Source organism: Aquarana catesbeiana, linkage group LG10, assembly GCF_042186555.1.
Source record: "Aquarana catesbeiana isolate 2022-GZ linkage group LG10, ASM4218655v1, whole genome shotgun sequence".
Lineage (NCBI taxonomy): Eukaryota > Metazoa > Chordata > Amphibia > Anura > Ranidae > Aquarana > Aquarana catesbeiana.
The window spans coordinates 182,669,032-182,687,423 of NC_133333.1; the positions used below are offsets into that span (position 1 = coordinate 182,669,032).

General features: G+C 41.9%; 1 protein-coding gene across 9 annotated transcripts in view; it reads left to right on the forward strand.

Moving 5' to 3' along the window:
* The window catches only part of SAMD11 (sterile alpha motif domain containing 11), a 265,271-nt gene that overhangs the window by 231,599 nt on the left and 15,280 nt on the right, over window positions 1-18,392 (forward strand). For all 9 annotated transcript variants that reach the window (XR_012236373.1, XM_073603041.1, XM_073603038.1 and 6 more), the window contains 3 exons: window positions 11,443-11,558; window positions 13,013-13,091; window positions 17,328-18,031. Coding sequence is in view for 8 of the 9 variants with exons in the window: in XM_073603041.1 (XP_073459142.1) it covers window positions 11,443-11,558; window positions 13,013-13,091; window positions 17,328-18,031 (899 nt within the window). In the remaining variant the exon portion in view is untranslated. The remainder of the gene's footprint in view (window positions 1-11,442; window positions 11,559-13,012; window positions 13,092-17,327; window positions 18,032-18,392) is intronic.

Here is an 18,392-nt window from a genome sequence, read left to right on the forward strand (position 1 = left end):
AGGTTCCTTGCAAAATAATCAATTGGCCTGCTGTTGTGCCTGTTATCAGACTAGTCTCAATTTTAAGGTTTTTCATTTAGGACACAAGACATATAGTTTGGAGATGAATTCCATAGCTGCTCTGTATACTTTGCGGTTATGTGAACAGCACAATTGACTATATTGACACAGATCTCATCACAGACGTGTAAACAGAGCCTTATAATGACAGTCTTACACAGCTGTGATGGTGCAGGAGGAGGTCTGGAACTGCATGGATAAATTTGGTCATCAGCTGTGCATCACTGGGGCACTGACAACTTGAAGGTCTACTGACCTAGCAGCCTCCTACACCTGCAAATGTAAACCTGTTCACCCTTATCTTTTGCAGACATTAAGTGTTCCTAGGTGTGTAGAGATAGGTGCTTACTTACCTAGATAAAAACATCAATATCTTTGTGTAATGCATTCCTAGCGTTCTGTCCTAATGAATGACAGAAGACTACCAAGTCTTTTTCAGAAATTGTTCAGTCTGCATATTATGTGCTTATCGGGGGTAATTTTCAAGAGATTTCACAGATGGTTCCTATTTTGGAGATTTCTCATGATTAGCCGATTTAGCATTCATTAGTCTTTTTTAGAACCGGTTTTGCGGACCTGCATGATTGTAAAGAGTTAAAAGCACGCACTGATCCTGGCTAGCCTGCAGCGCATAGCTGGAGCTGACAAATACACCCCCCCCTTCCTCCGCTCCCAATTCTCTCCCAGAGGCAGGGTGCGTGAGTGGAAGATAGATTTATGGCAGACGGAAAGACGGGGAATTGCATGAGGTGGAAAAGGCTTGGCATGGGGTAAAGATTCCTTCCCAATCTCACTGTGGGAGAACTCCAAGGGAGGAAGAATTACTGAGCATCTTGACAGCTCTGAAACCTAAATGCACCCTGGGATCTGTTATCACTTGGTGCATACAGCCAGGGACCCAGCTCACAGGAAATTGTTGCCACAATAAAATGAAAAACAACTTTCTTATTCAGCACATGCTGGAATAAACGTTTCAGGACACAAAAATAGCATAATGACCCTTATGAACCAGGTATATTGCCCTGACCTGCCAACGGCATGCAGAATTAGTAAATATTAAAGGGTAGTAGCTAGGTTAAATAACAGGCCGATGTTCACCTTGTCCAGGCCTACAAACTCCAGCTGTGATCCAGAGTCAACATAGGCTGATTTAGCCTCACAGAGGCTGTTTATCAACCATGCTGGTGTCAACATTACTTTAGAACCCATCTCTGGACAAATAAAAACTCTCAACCCACCTGCAGACTTCTTTTTTTTTTTTTTTTTAAAGAAATGTTTTAAACCGCTATTTTTACTCACCTTAACATGTCATCTCAAGTCCCTCTCTAGTGCCTCTTCTGGTAGTGGAGATCAGTGATTTCCCAATTTTGGCCTGGCTGCTGACCCCTTGTTATAATGTAACTATGGTGAAGTCACTGAAGCAGTGACATCCACCCTCACAGGATCCCAGGACTACCCCCCACTCCCCCCCCCCCCCATAAGGAACAGTGAAGACTCAGAACTCAACATCATATGACCACAGACTTGGGTAAGTAGTTGGGGATTTTAGACTAGTTACAGGAGGACGGGGCAATGCTCGAGGGGGAATCCCTGTTTGGAGCAGAGCTTTAAGGCCAAATTCCAGCTAAAAGGGTTTTTTTTTAAGTTCATACTTGTCAAGGTGTAGGCAGTAACAGGATCACTGCTGTGCTCTTTCAAATCTATACTTTTATTCAAGCTGAATAGCAAAGCTTCATCTAAACTTCAGTCTTTTGCGGATTTGAGAGGTGCAGATGTCATAGACAGACGTGTTGGTGTATTTTATCTCCCCACTTGTGCATTCACTTGTCTTCTCCCTCCTGCCTGTTCTACCTGATTAAGTAAAATAAATAAAACTTGTTAAATGGCTTTTTTTTTTTTTTTTTTTTTACTTGCCTGAAGCTGTAGTCAGATGATGCAGCTGGCCCGAGTCTTCTCCTTTTTTGTTTATTTCCTGGGTGGGTCCCTTTCAGATTTCCATGTCCCTGCATGGCATGGGCACTACTGATGTCAGTGGAGGGGACTGGCAGTCTTGAGCACCATCGCATCGCTGAATCCTCACAGCCAGAAAACGGACTATGCTGGGATGGATGTGCCCAGATGCCTAGCATGGTCAGTTTGAAATAGGACAGCTGCGGGACTGGCAAGAACACCAGGTATTTCATGAAAAGGAAGCAATACAAAGTGAACAGGATACGTTTTAACACAAATACATGGCACAACAGACACATACTAGGAATATGAGATGTTGGGGTATCATATTCTTTAGGGAATGCTTAAAAATGAGTCAATTAAATGGTGGTGGTATTGCCCAAAAGGTAACATAAACCATGTCCATTCTTTGATTGGACTAGAACAAGAAGTAGGCTGGTGATGGGGCTGAATAGGTCTTGTACAGTTATATGGGGGAAGAAAAAGGACGTTTCAATAAAGAAATGCCCAGTGGCTACCCAGGCATAAACAAATTGAAATTTGGCAGGAACCAGACAAATTTAGATTCATATATGGGCAGGCTGGTTGTACTGAAGTCGATCTGTAGATTGACTGCAGTACAACCAACCTGTCGGGTTTTTATTTGTACGATCACTGCCAGTAGTAATCATTGTATGTTGACGGCAGAGAAACCTCCTGCTGTCAGAAAGCAATAGCACACTAAACAGACTGTGTTGATGGGGTAATTGATGATTTTCTTTCCTTCCACCCGTGGTTGGAGAAAAAAATATTTGGATAATCTATGGCCAGTATTATCGCTGGGAATAATTCTACCCAGTAAATAACGCCTCTGTCAAGCTGAGAAGTGTCACTCTTCCTCACACAGACAAGGAATCCACATGTGTGATAAATAAAATCCTTTGGATAAAACTTTTAAGATGCCTGCTAGTCTTGGCTGGTCACTGGATCTGTGTGCAGTGGCTTTGCATGTGACATCGCTGCCTGGGGAAAGGATAGGGTTAAGCGACGTAGCAGCTCATTTTAGCCGCATAATGTGTAACCCTGTAATGACTTTAAGTATTGATTATTTGAAGGCCATTAGTGCTTATTGTTAAAGAAAAGTCAATACTTTTAAAACCTTGTGAACCATTTGTCTCCTGTTAAAGGACATATCAAATTTACCAGCGTGCAGCGCAAATCCCTTAATGCCCTGCATGGCTGGAGGAGCTGTGCTCCGAGGATCAGAAAGCAGACACAGACACAGGATCCATGGGGTTGGAAGGCTTCAAACACAAAGACTGTCACAGCAATCTCTGTGCCAGAACCCAAATCCCATATCTAGCTCAATGGCTTCTCAAGCTGATCCACCATATATGGAGGAACCCAAACCAATGTTAATGAGAAAGGGTAACCTCCGAGGAAGATGATGCATGATGGCAGCGAACCCGTCTGTATTTTTTCTCTGGGTTGTAGTGTTTAGCAATAAGCTGATGAAATCTTAGCAACTGGGGCACCTTTATTTTTTAGGAAAAGTCTTTTAATTTACTGAATTTATTATCCCTTAGTTAAAGGGGGATAAGATTATCTTGTATTAATATATGGATGGTCTATATAGTGAACAGAATACAGAACTGTTTACTTTAAAGGACCCTATTACCAGCTTAAAATATTGCAGGTAAAAAAAAAAATCACAGAAAAGTTAAGTATTTTATCTGCTTACTTACAGCAGTTTTACGTGCTGTAACAATTTTTTTATTTACTTACAGTGCGCTATAGAACTTGCTAGGAAATTTGACTTCTTCAGGAATGTGAATTCCCTAGCACAGCCCCTCGCTCCCTGTGCATCCCAGCCTTCTCCTCTTGTGGGAGTGTCTAATTGCCATCTAATTTGACTTAGCTCCTGTGTACCTCCTTAAACTTATATGTAACTGCCAGGGGAGGAGAGGAAGGGAATACTATATACAGTGTCATTTAACTGCTCTGAGTCTGCTGGGGTTGCCGACATCCAAGATAGCAGTGCCCAATAACAGTCTTGGGGCTTTTATATATGTACACAAGGTACAGTATCTCACAAAAGTGGGTACACCCCTCACATTTTTGTAAATATTTTATTATATCTTTTCATGTGACAACACTGAAGAGATTAAACTTTGCTACAATGTAAAGTAGTGAGTGTACAGCTTGTATAACAGTGTAAATTTGCTGTCCCCTTAAAATAACTCAACACACGGCCATTTATGTATAAACCGCTAGCAACAAAAGTGAGTGCACCCCCAAGTCAAAATGTCCAAATTGGACCCAGGGGGTCACTATTTTGTGTGGCCCTTATTATTTTCCAGCACTGCCATAACCCTGTTGAGCATGGAGTTCACCAGAATTTCACAGGTTGCCACTGAAGTCCTCTTCCACTCCTCCATGACGACATCGTGGAGCTGGTAGATGTGAGAGACCTTGCTCTCCTCTGCCTTGTTTGAGGATGCCCCACAGATGCTCAATAGGGTTTAGGTCTGGAGACATGCTTGGCCAGTCCATCTCCTTTACCTTCAGCTTCTTTGGCAAGGCAGTGGTCATCTTGGAGGGGTGTTTGGGGTCCTTATGTTGGAATACTGCCCTGCGGCCCAGCCTCCGAAGGGAGGGGATCATGCTCTGCTTCGGTATGTCACAGTAAATGTTGGCATTCATGGTTCCCTCAACTAACTGTAGCTCCCCAGTGCCGGCAGAACTCATGTAGCCCCAGACCATGACGCCCCCACCACCATTATTGACTGTAGGCAAGACACACTTGTCTTTGTACTCCTCACCTGGTTGCCACCATAAATGCTTGACACCTGAACCAAATAAGTTTATCTTGGTCTCATCAGACCACAGGACATGGTTCAAGTAATCCATGTCCTTAGTCTGCTTGTCTTCAGCAAACTGTTTGTGGGCTTTCTTGTGCATCATCTTTAGAAGAGGCTTCCTTCTGAGACAGCCATGCAGACCAATTTGATGCAGCGTGCAACGTATGGTCTGAGCACTGATAGGCTGACCCCCCCCCACCTCTTCAACCTCTGCAGCAATGCTGGCAGCACTCATACGTCTATTGTCCAAAGACAACCTCTGGATATGACACTGAGCACGTGCACTCAACTTCTTTGGTCGACCATGGCGAGGCCTGTTCTGAGTGGAACCTGTTCCGTTAAACCGCTGTATGGTCCTGGCCACCGTGCTACAGCTCAGTTGCAGGGTTTTGGGAATCTTCTTATAGCCTAGGAAAGTGATGGCGAACCTTGGCACCCCAGATGTTTTGGAACTACATTTCCCATGATGTTCATGCACTCTGCAGTGTACTAGAGCATCATGAGAAATGTAGTTCCAAAACATCTGGGTTGCCAAGGTTCGCCATCTTTATGTAGAGCAAAAATTTATTTTTTTCAGATCCTCAGAGAGTTCTTTGCCATTAGGTGCCATGTTGAACTTCCAACACTCATATGTCTATTTCCCAAAGACAACCTCTGGATATGTAGCTGAGCACGTGCACTCAACTTTTTTGGTCGACCATGGTGAGGCCAGTTCTGAGTGGAACTTGTCCTGTTAAACCGCTGTATGGTCTTAGCCACAGTGCTACAGCTCAATTTCAGTGTCTTGGCAATCTTCTGATAGCCTAGGCCATCTTTATGTAGAGCAACAATTCTTTTTTTCAGATCCGCAGAGAGTTCTTTGCCATGAGGTGCCATGTTGAACTTCCAGTGACCAGTATGAGAGAGTGAGAGCGATAACACCAAATTTAACACACCTGCTCCCCATTCACACCTGAGGCCTTGTAACACTAACGAGTCGCATGACACCGGGGAGGGAAAATTTGGGCTAATTGGGCCCAATTTGGACATTTTTACTTAGGGGTGTACTTATTTTTGTTGCCAGCAGTTTACGGGTTGATTTACTAAAACTGGAGTGCAAAATCTGAAGCTGTGCATGTTAGCCAATCGGCTTCTAACTAAAAAAAACCCAAAAAACTTGGAAGCTGATTGGTTTCTATGCACAGCTGCACCAAATTTTGCACACTTCAGTTTTAGTAAATTGACACTATAATGTTTTTGGAAGATTGTTACTCAAATGAATGGTCCTGTGAAAGTTTTTTTTTTTTTTTTTAAGGTCACTGAAAATGGCAACGGAGCGCTCTTTGTACCTGTTGAAAGAAGCTGAATCTGCACATACCAAAAAGACTTCTTTATTTGCTTCTATAGAAACTAATTCTAGCCCTTTGGATTGCTTTAAATGGTCTGGATGTGTTTCTAAATGCACCAAATATACTTGGCTATTAATATTTGTAAGTAATGACACTGCAGATCGTTGATCCAGGGAGTATGCGATTACCTTGATGGTCGAGGAAGGACTTTGCTTCCACTTAGACCTCGTTTTATATAAGGATTTGTTCCTTCCTTCTGGATCAGATGCATGTTAGAGTTCTGAGAATGCAGGCTTTACATTTATTTTTGTCATTAGGTTGAACTGGTTGGTGTATTTTTTTAACCTTACTGTGTCACTAGTAATATTTCAGTTTGTTTATGTCTGATATTAACATAAAATTTGAATAATCCCCCCCCCCCCCCCATTAACCCTTACTGCCCTAAGCAGTGGTGTTCATTTGATATGCTCTGTCGGTGTGTTTTTGGCAAGCCTTGCGCTGCCTCGTGCACATGGGGTTAACGTGGGGCATTTGAAAAACATTCTGAATTGCTGGCAGTTCCTCCTCAGTGACTGACAGGGAGGGGAGGCTGCAAGTCTCCTCTCTCTACAATTATGGAAATCACTGGGAGCGAAGTATGTAAACGCAGCTTGTAATTGCCGCGTGCTGACCTCGGCACGCTAAGTTTACTTGTCCTCTCCGGTGGTTTTGCGAGAACCGTCTCTATGGCAACTGTGCACATGGGTCCGGCGTTGTGGGGTTAAGCGAGCCTTATAAAACCCTGTAATGTATTTTGGCTGTGAGCCTGTGTGGCGGAGGTGTTTGAGTGTGCACGAGGGACCAGTGTATCAGAGCGTGGCGGACTGCTGGGTTAGCCTATCATTTCTATATATTGCTGCCGCGCAATGGGCTCTCATTTATCATAGTGTTTTGAAAGGGGTGCTGTCTGTGTTGCCACAAGTAACCAGTCAGCATCTTTGTTTTCTATCCTAAGCAAGAAATGCACATGGGAGCATCTGATTGGTTGTTACTAGCAACATAGTACTTCAAACAAAATAAGGCCCTTTCTTAGCAGGTTATAGGTATGTGCTGTTTTTTCCAATAATACCAAAAACAACAACCACTGGATTTTACCCTAAAACCCTTGCTAGAAAGAGTATGAAGATGACACATTTTTGCTCAGATGCTAGGAGTGAGTAAAAGTATTTCCTGTGTATTCAGTGACAGCCACGATCTGTTACGGCAGCCCATCTTTATGGAGGGGGGGGGAGTAGTGAGTGATTTAAAGGTCATGTGTACTGGCAGTTAACTGAATAGGAAATTATTTCAAGATCTGATGATACTTCTGCCACATTTTAGACAAATATTCAGATGTCTGGCCTTCTTAGATATAGAAGCATGAAAGCTTTCAATCATTTTATTAGTTTTCTTAAAGTTGCAAACTCTAAACCAGGCTCTAGAAAATGGGAGGGTTTAGGTTTTATCCAGAACTGTACTTCTCCTTATTTTTGGGACATGGTGGGTCTTAGTATTAAAGCACCTAAAAGTGGAACTCCAACTAATACTTTTTTTTTTTTTGTTTTGAGGTTAGAACTTCCTGTTGTAAAACCAGCCAAAAGTCCAATACCCCCCAATAATAAGGGGGAGCTTGGTGATCCAGCATGAAAGTTTTGTCTATTTCGTTCCCTCTTCCAGCAGCTGACTGCAGATATTCACAAATTAATATATACCGGTACTTTTGTATTGCCAGGGCAGAGATTGAAGGGAAGATTCCCAAAACATGGCAGATCTCAACTTTAAATGTTGGCTGGGGTTTTACTTTAAATTACAACTGTTTGTGATGCTCTTACCAACCAGCGAGATTTAAATCTTCAGCCCCCTGTTGTGATTGATTAGTATAGCTATACATACACACAGAACATTTTGTTCTTCAGACACTGATAAATGATATTTGACAGTCCACAAGATGTGTAAGAAATTATAGTTCTCATAGCCTTATTCAAAAACAATTAGCAAATTGTTAAAGGATAGGTTCACATTTTGTAACATGTATAAAATGTTGCTGTTCTTGCAGCCCCCCATCCCCTCTTGTGACAATGGGCAGGGATCCTCTCCCAACACCCACTATCACAATTTGAAAAACACGCAGCCGCTCCGCCCACATGGCCTTGCCATTCAGTTTCCTGTGAGTAAATAGACTACAAGTACCATCATCCATTGGTACCAGGAAGAGGTACGGGCAGACTGCTATGTGCTGTGTATATATAATAACCATGTACCATTGCAAGAGAAAAGGAGGAAGGGAGAGGGGTACAGGGATCAAGGATAATATAACTGGAGAATCCGGGGCTTTGAGTGGTGATGGTGGGGGGGTTGAAAACTGCCTACGGAGTATGTCATGGGCAAATTTGAAAATGAGGGCAGCCAGGGAATATAAACACGTACAATGACCAGCTATGATTTTAAAACCTCTCTCTCTCATTGAGACGACATGCTGGCTCTTTAAAGTGTCCATGACTAGACTGGATCCTGAATCCTGAATCCTGTCAATCTTTATAGTTTATTTATGGAACACACAGTTGTCGCATTTCTGCTTGCTTTCATAGTTTTGTTATGATAAGACCTATTTTATGTTTATAGAATATATAATCAGTAGATTTGAATGCATATGTGTGATTGCTGTTACATATTAGTTGCTTTGAAGCAGATTTTGTTAGGTGTGTATGGTGAATTAGTCTTGAACTAAAGAATATGGGTGTTATTGGCTGTAGTATGGTGATCTGGGTTTGAGAGGCAGGCAAATAGTTAAATTCTGCCTGATTTCCCACATTGCATCCTATATAAAAGCCGCCTCACGTCTGGCAGCCTCGTCTCCCCATGATTACAGCTAATTACATCGACCGGACACCTCCTCGCCCCCGCCATGCAGCTTTAATTGACCGTTATTCATCTGCAGGCTGTCCGGGTGGCAGAGCACTTGGCAGCCCAGCGACAGAGGCCTCGGCTAATTGTCGGGCCTGGGGGATTAGGCCAGGTGATTACACACTTCACGGTGTAATTACATAAGCATCGCTTGGCTGCTGCCCCGGCTCGGAGCCGAAGGTCACTTTCTGCGTTACCTGAGATTAATTGGAGCTGCCAGTAGAGTGCGAGGAGCTGGCGGAGCGCTGATACGATTAGCAGGACGTTTGAGCAGCGAGGAATCGATGGCCGCTCTTCCCAGACAGCACGAGCCGTGCAATTAGTTTAGTGCTGAGCGAAGGGAGAGGTGGGGGGAGGTGATAAGTGGGGGCTTAGAGCAGGAAAGGGGGTTGAATGCCAACTGTAACCTTAAAGTAAAAACCGGCATGGTGTAAACACATGAATATTGGTATGGTGGTTGTCCTGCTGATCTCCATTGTTATTGTCTACTTTCCCTAGATTTGGGAATATTTCAGGCCAAGAGTTCACATTTTTTGGACCATACAGCATAGTACACCTCAAATGGAACTAAACGTCTACATGTGGTGATATGTTAAATCCTTAATATTTTTCTGCCCAAAAATGAAAGCTGGCCATGCACATCAGTGTTTGTTTTTTGTTTTTTTGGTCAGCCAGCCATAATTGATGTGGATGGGGGAATTCCCACTGCTGTGTCATTGTATTTTGCTTGCAGCCCTGATCAAAGCAAAATCTTCAAACAAGCTCATTTGAAAGCAGTCGGTCCTTAGATCACTTGCTCTCAAATAGCACAGCCACAGATGGATCTAAATTTGGCCAGTCTCTGCTGAACCGGCTGAAATTTCGATCCATCTATGGCCAGCTTACCTGAGAAACCGTAATGTAATAGGAGCCAGTCTGCTTGTCTCTCGAAAAATTAAGAGTCTGGTGGTCTCCTTACTCTATTGCCATTGCACAAATTCTAGCCAAACTACGACTAATAATGGTGCCGTTATTTGCACGTGCTTACTTAAAATTAGTTACTCTGTAGTTTCACGTTACTTAAACCCAGAAATGTTGCATTAGTACAGTATGTGTGCTGCATGGATTCAAGCTGCAAAGAACTAGGTAGAAATTAACCAGGTTGGCTTCTGTCTCAGCAGTGACAGGACCAGAAAGGTAGTTGGGGGTAGTATAGTGGTATGTTACATTTGGCTGTCTGTGCAGGAACCTAGATGTCTGATACATTTTTTTTCCCCCTCAAATTTACACTCCCAGGTGTCTTTGTGAATTCCCATGTTCTATGATACTCTTCCTTTGTTGAGAAACTTGCCCCCCTCCTTGGCCTTACATTTGGTAATTTTATTACATCAAGTCCAATTTTGCATCAGTAGAAAATCAAAAAAAGACAGTTGGAAGAGTAACCTTATTGATGATAGTGGTCACAATAAAAATGTGTAATTTAATTTGGAGAATAACACAGAGAATTTAGTGAAAAAAATAAATAGAAACCATATTTAAGCTACCATGACCAACACAAGGATATCCACATGGGTATTTTCAAGGAAATTACAAGACAATGCAGCATAAAAGGAAGGCTGGTGGTTTTGACTGTGTCCCCTCTAGATTAGAGGCATTTGTCTTACTAAAGATGGAGTTGTAGGGGACCCATCCATCTGGCAGCTCAGTCATTAATTTTTTATAACCTTATTACTCTGCCAGTGTGGCAGCGCCACTGTGTTGTACATCTGGGCTCCTGCATCTGACTCAGTTGTACTATTTCACATTCCCAGATGTTGCCAGAAGCTGCTTTATGGACAGTGATAGGCTGCTCAGGTATCCATAATGTCTCTACAGTCAAGGCATGAATGACTATCCCTAAAGCTGAATTCATTAGGGACCTACTTCTGCCTGTGGAATTGGGAAAGTACTATTTTGTGTCATCACACCTGTTATTTGCATGCCACTTTCATGCGGATAGCCAAGACACAATGTATGATGTACAAATCTTTTCTCCCATAACTATGACAGTACTGCAAAAAATGACTTCCATTAAACTCGTTTAGCGATTTACTGACACAATTATCACAGTTATTACTTTGCAGTTATAATTGATATTGATGTTACAATCATGCTTGATTATGGAAAGACAAATACTAGATTCCATTTACTGTTATAATGGCCATCTGTACTGTTGGTGTCGGTTTTATGAAAATTCTAATAGCTGGTAATGGTGTGAAAATATAACTTTTCTGGCATTAGAACTATTCATAATGTATGAAGGTATGACTAAGACTATATGAAATCTGCATTTATTACAAATGTATTTTTATTCCTCTCCTCAGGGACATTTCTCACCCACCTCCTTTGCTGTCACCTCAGAATGCCCCTCATATTGCCTTGGGACCACATTTAAGGCCACCGTTTCTTGGGGTACCCTCTGCTTTATGTCAGAGTCCAGGTATGTAACTAAATGAAAGGATGGCACCTTTTAGGCCTCATGCACACTGGACGTTTTTACAGCTGCTGTTTTAAGCTTCAGTCATTTTATTCTGCAGCCAGTAAACTCCCCAGCATGTTATCCTATGGGTCCATACACACATAGGCTGTTATCAGCGTTTTTGGCAGGGGCGGTTTCTGGCTGGAAAAAAAAAACAGAACTAGTGGTTTTTGAGAGGAGATTTCCATCTGTAAAAACACTCTAACTCTGAAAAAAGCTAAAAGAAAACAATGAAAATGTTGGCTATTCGGCATTTATCAGCCTTTTTGAGCCATAAGCTTTTGTGGGAGTATAGTTTCGCTAAAAAAATGCAGAAGCTGAAAAACGCTACTGCAAAAACGCTGCAAAACTCATTCTACAGCTACAGCTTTCTACAGCTAACTCTATTGGCATTTTTAAAATGTCCAGTGTGCATGAGGCCTTATAGTTTAACAGTATTTGGTTTTTTGTTCATTAAGTGCAAATAAATTCCATTGGATCCTGTCAGAAAGCATGTGAGCTGCTATCTTCCTTTGCTCTCTGGCTCTCAGCCTGTGCTGTACTCTAAATAGCACTGTTGCAAATTCTTTCTATGAACTACAAACCACTTCCCTCGTGTGTTATGGTGATGGGGAGAATATGGAAGGGGTTCTGTAGTCCAAACACACTCCCTGTCCTAGGGTGACAACATTGATCCTCCATGAATATAGTACAGCTAGTGAGTGTTGTCACTTTTAGGACAGAAAGTGTGTTACTGGCAGGATCATAAGGTGAAAAATAACAGACACGAAACAATGAAAAAGGAAACTTGTGCAGCTACTACATCTAATGAATGGTTTGCTCCAATATATTACATTTTTGTTTTTGGGGGTTTAGAACTTTGTAGTGCGTTTTTTTTATTTTTCTTTTTACAGCACCAGGGACAGTACTTACCATGAATAAAGTGTATTGTGTGCTGCTTTGTTAGGTTAAATATCAAATCCTCTACCCCAGATACCCCCATAGTAGTGATCTCTGAGTGCTGCAGGAATTAATATAAGCTGCTGCAGCTGGAACAGGCACTCATCAAGTGCTAGCTAAGCCCGCTCTTTTGGCCCCAGTGCTCCATCCATAAAAGTTGTATTATCTGTTCCAATAATGAAGAAATATGATATGAATGGAGGACTGGGTGGATGAATGAAAGGTCTGCCTCCTCCATTCATAGATCACTTTTCATTGTGGGAACTTATAGTACGGCTTCTATGAATGGAGCACAATGGTGGAAAGAGTGGTCATAATCGGCACTTGCAGTACCAGAAGATCATTGCTGCGGGGGAGGGGGGGGGGGGTGGACATATTTCATCCTGACACAAAAGCCACCAGCACACATTCACATACCATCTCTGGTGCTGTTTTTTGTCTTTTTTACAGTATATTATCTGTTTTTTTTTCTGCAGGTTATGGCTTCTTACAGCCAGCCCAGGCGGAAATGTTTGCACGACAACAGGAAATTCTGCGAAAACAGAACCTGGCCAGGTGACTGTCCATTTTATTTTTCACATTCTTGAAATAATATGCAGTGCATTTCATAGAAACAGCAATCAGCAGCCCTTCAGCTGTACACAGACACTTGAGCACTGGAATTTCAGAAAGCATAATAGGTTTGAAACACATTTCACTGCAAACTGTCTGGTTAAGCGACTGCTGGAAATGCATGTTCTATTTCTCTATTTATATTTCTCTTTCTCTATTTGTCAATGTGAGCAATTTTATTTTGTGTACCATGACATGTATAGTTTGAAAAACTAAATGTACAGCTGCAAAATGCAGTGTGTGTGTTATAACCATGTATAGGTTTCCCCATTAATTGCATGTTAAAGTGGATGTAAACCCTCACATATACCCAGCGAAGTGAACAGCCTCAGATGATACACAAGAGATTAAAAAAATCTACCTACATAAGTTTTACATGTATATCTGCTGTCTTCACCTTTAGATACGGTTTGCTTAACCACTTCCCTACCGCACATAGTGATATGACGGCGGCAGGAACCCTTTGTCCCTCCATCAAATGGCGTCTTTTACTTTCTGAGCCTCTAGGGGGCGCGCGCGCGCCACGTCACTAGGCACCCGATGCATGTGCCCGGCAGCTGCGATGTCCGCCGGGCACCCGCAATTGCCCGTGAACACAGCACGGTCAGAGGAGAGTAGACTGATGGTGTGTTCCCAGTACAGAGGAACTGTCCTCCCCTTGTGAGTCCCCTCCCCCTACAGTTAGAATAACTCCCTAGGATACACATTTAACCCCTTCCCTGCCAGTCACATTTACACAGTAATTAGTGCATTTTTATAGCTCTGATCGCTGTGTAAATGTGAATGGTCCCAAAATAGTGTCAAAAGTGTCCGCCGCAATATCGCAGTCACGATAAAAATCACATTACTAGTAAAAAAAAAATAACAATAAAAATGCCATAAATGTATCCCCTATTTTGTAGATGCTATAACTTTTGTGCAAACCAATCAATATATGCTTATTGCGATTTTTTGTTTACCAAAAATATGTAGAAAAATACATATCGGCCTAAACTGCTGAAAAAAATTGTTTTTGTTTTTAATGGGGTATTTATTATAGCAAAAAGTAAAAAATATTGTGTTTTTTTTCAAAATTGTCGTTCTTTTTTTGTTTATAGTGCAAAAAACAAACACCGCAGAGGTGATCAAATAACACCAAAAGAAAGCTCTATTAGTGGGGGAAAAAATTATCAAAATTTCATATGGGTACAGTGTTGCATGACCGTGGCATTGTCATTCAAAGTGTAAAAGCGCTGAAAATTGGTCTGGGCAGGAAGGGGGTGAAAATGCCCTGTATTGAAGTGGTTAAACTGGGAGACAGCTGATTGGAGGAAAGGCACCCCCCCCCCCCCCCCCCGAGGCAGATACTTTCAGAGCTGTGCTGTGAATAGGCCAGCTCTCTGCTAATCTAAAATTCAGCCTGGCTTTATCACAGTTGACGGAGAACTTGTCAGAAGTTATGCTGATAACAGAAGAATTTTTGGAAAGTTAGAATCGCGCTATCCACAAAATATTGACCAAAAATCACTTAGTGCTTTGGAGAGAGATAAGACAACACTGCAGATATATGTGCCCAGATCAAAATTCATGAATCGGGTTTACATCCAATTTAATTAGGATACACTTCTATATTCACTCCCCAGTGTGTATCATTTACCCTTTCACTAACTCATTGAGGGGAATTTGCTAAGACTGGAACATCTGTACATGGCAATCAGACTGCTTCTACCCTTAATTTTCAAAGCTTATGTTGAACAAGCTAAAGTTTGAAGCTGGTGCACAACTGCTCCATCTTTTATAAATTGCGTTTATTTGTGATTATCGGACCAGGAAATCACTTGTTCTGCCAAGATTGTGCTATTCTGGAACAGGGTTCATCGATTGCATTATTCTCTGCAGGAAAGGAAAAATGGCATCCATATAAAGTATTCAGGTGAATAAAAGATGTGCCTTGTTCAAGAAGCAAGTGCTTAGAAGAATTTTGCAAAGCATGGTTTATATAGAAAATGGACCACAACATATAACCCTAGTTATGTGTCCCTTTCTAAGAAAACAAAGCAGCTTTTTGGCCATCATATCACAAACTCTCATACCCATGTGGAAGGATAAAAATAAATGGAACTCTGTGGCTGTGCCTCAGTATGATTACATCAAAAGGAAAATGAAACCACTCTGCCCCTGTGAATCAGTTGGAGCCTTCCATTCTGTGGTGTGTCATGATGCAGTAGTGGGGTTGAGTACAGCAAAGCACAGCACAAACAACCAATTATCATGAGTGGTTTATAAGCTTGGCTAATCTGCATATTGTCAACCTTCTCAGTTTCAAAACAAGGTTGTTGATCCACTATATCAGCCTTTCTCAACCTTTCAAACAAGTAATCCTTGAAATAATTTTCCGGTGTGAAAGAAACCCCTGCTAATATTTACAACCTTACTTACAAAAACTGAGCACTGATAAGCTGGAAGGTCTCTTTCTTCTTTAGAATGTAGGAAGCAGCACCCATGGTTGCCAAAAAGAATGTCTAACTTCTTTCATCAAACCACAGAACAGTGTTTCACTTTGCAACAGACCATTTTAAATAAGCAGTGACCCAGAGAAGACTACAGCATTTCTGGATCATGTTCAGAGACGGCAGTTTCTTCTTTGCATGATAGACATTTAACTTGCAATTTTGGATGGCACGGCAAACTGTGTTCAGACACAGTTTTTTTTTTGGAGGGGGGAGAGGGAGGGAGTATTAGGCTGGATTCACACCTATGCAGTTTTAGTGCTTTTTGCATTTTGCAGATTTGCACTACAGAACGTGTTCCATAGGAAACCATGTTAAATGGACTCTAGTGCAAATCTGCAAAATGCAAAAAGCACTAAAACTGCATAGGTGTGAATCCAGCCTTACTGAGCCCATGCAGTGATGTCCATCACAGAATGATGCTTGTTTTTAAAGCAGTGCTGCCTGAGGACCCAAAGATCAGACATCCAATATTGCATTTCGGCCTCATCCCTTGTGCACAGAGATTTCTTTTGAGTTGCCCCCCCTCCGGTGCCCTCCCCCATTTACTGGAGCCAGCGCCGGAGGCGAACTGTTAGGCGTGGAGACGAGTGAGGGGAAGATGTCACCCACCCGTCTCCATATCATTGCAGGGCTGAAGCGATGTCAAAACGTCACTTCCACACATAGCTCTTAAAGGGACTTTTTTTTTTTTTTTTTTTTTACTGCATTTTAGTGTAAATATGAGATCTGAGGTCTTTTTGACCTCAGATCTCATATTTAATAGGTCCTGTCATGCTTTTTTCTATTACAAGTGATGTTTTTTTTTTTTTTTTTTTTTTAAGAACAGTGTAAAAATCAAAAATAAAAGGTAAAAAAAAGAAAATATTTTTAAACGCCCCCGTCCAGCTCGCATGCAGAAGCGAACGCATACCTAAGTAGCGCCCACATATGAAAACGGTGTTCAAACCACACATGTGAGGTATCACCGCAATCGTTATAGCAAGAGCAATCATTATAGCCCTAGACCTCCTCTGTAACTCAAAACATGCAACCCATAGAATTTTTTAAACGTCGCCTATGGAGATTTTTAAGGGTAAAAGTTTGTCGCCATTCCACGAGCAGGTGCAATTTCGAAACATGACATGTTGGGTATCAATTTACTTGGCGTAACATTATCTTTCACAATATAAAAAAAATTGGGCCAACTTTAGTGTTGTCTTATTTTTTAATTCAAAAAATGTATTTTTTCCCAAAAAAAGTACGCTTGTAAGACCCCTGTGCAAAAAACACAGGTTTATGAAATTTGCAAATCATTGCATTCTGTTTTCATGTAGCATCCCAACTTTTTTGGAATCAGGGTTGCATTATATCTACAGGTTGCAGTATATTAGTGTGATAGTCACTGGGAGGAATACCTTTTTATATTGTGGTCATTGGGCAGAATCTCCCCTTTCCCTTAAAGATAGTTAAATAACCACTGACACCAAAGATTTTTTTTTTAGCTGAGTGGCTGAAATTGCTTATGGATCAGGGAACCCCTACCAACCTCTGGAGAAACCCTGCGTTCCACAGGATCCTGATTAAGAAAGGCTGGGCTATATCAAGAAAATGAAAGAGCTGTTGAGACTGATGTTTTACATTTTTTTACAATACAAATTTGAACCAATTTGCTTTTTATTAACCTTTTTTTTAATTCTTTTTCTTTAAGGCTTGAAATGTCTGCTGAGATTATACGTCAGAAGGAGCTGGAGAACCTACATAGACAGAGACTTTTGGCTGGTGATCCACTGAGCCTTCATCCTGGTTTACCCCCTGACCACCCTGCTCTGCGTAACATGCATGAGCTCCCAGAGGGCCACCCTTTAAGAGAGGAACTGTCCAGAAGGAATGCCATGCTTGTTCTAAGACACAATAACACCCCTCTTCTCTCCCTGAACCACCAGGGAGTACCAAGTGTGCCTCCTCCCAAGGAATCCCAGAGTGCAAGAAGGGCAAGTCGAAAGTCTGCTCATCACCGGATGGAAGTCCAGGGAAACCATGGAGAAGCAAAGGAACTCTTGGATCAGCGTATACGAGAGGGAATTTCAGAAGGAAATGATGAGGAGATGAAAGATTCAGAAAGTGAAGCAGAGGAAAAGACAGACAGCTTAAGAGTAGAGCGAGGTGCCTCCTCCTCATCTCATGAACTGCAAGAGGGTAAAGACACCCTCAAAGGAGGAGATTCTGTAAAAGAGTCCAGTGATACTCATACTCACCAAAGCCTCCCCTGCGGACCTTCAGAGTCACCCACCCATGTCTTAGGACCAGGAATCAGCAAAGGAGATGGAAAGTACTTGCCCTCAAATTCAGTGCCTCCACCTCAGCCATTTCCTTTTGGATTCCCCTATGCTGTCAACCCTTATTTCCACACAGGTAGGTACTGTGTCTATTTTGTTTTCATCAGGGTACAGAATTTATAGCAGATCTACAGCCAAACCTGTTTTATTTTTTAGGAAGCTGTCGACAATGATTAATATCTGTGTCATGATGTTATTGCTGTCTGTATTAGATTGTGGAAAACTACCTTTCACTTCTTGTCTTTGAGAGGTGTACCACACAGGACAGGAAGTGAAGCGAAATATCCTCAACATGGCCACAGAGTGATAAAATCCTGACACAGGTTCTAAGCCTACACTTTTATATAATGAAACGTTTGGTGAACCACGGCTTACTTTTATTGATTTTTCATTACTTGTAATTGCATTTAAAGTTTGCCTGTTCCGGCTTTTCATTG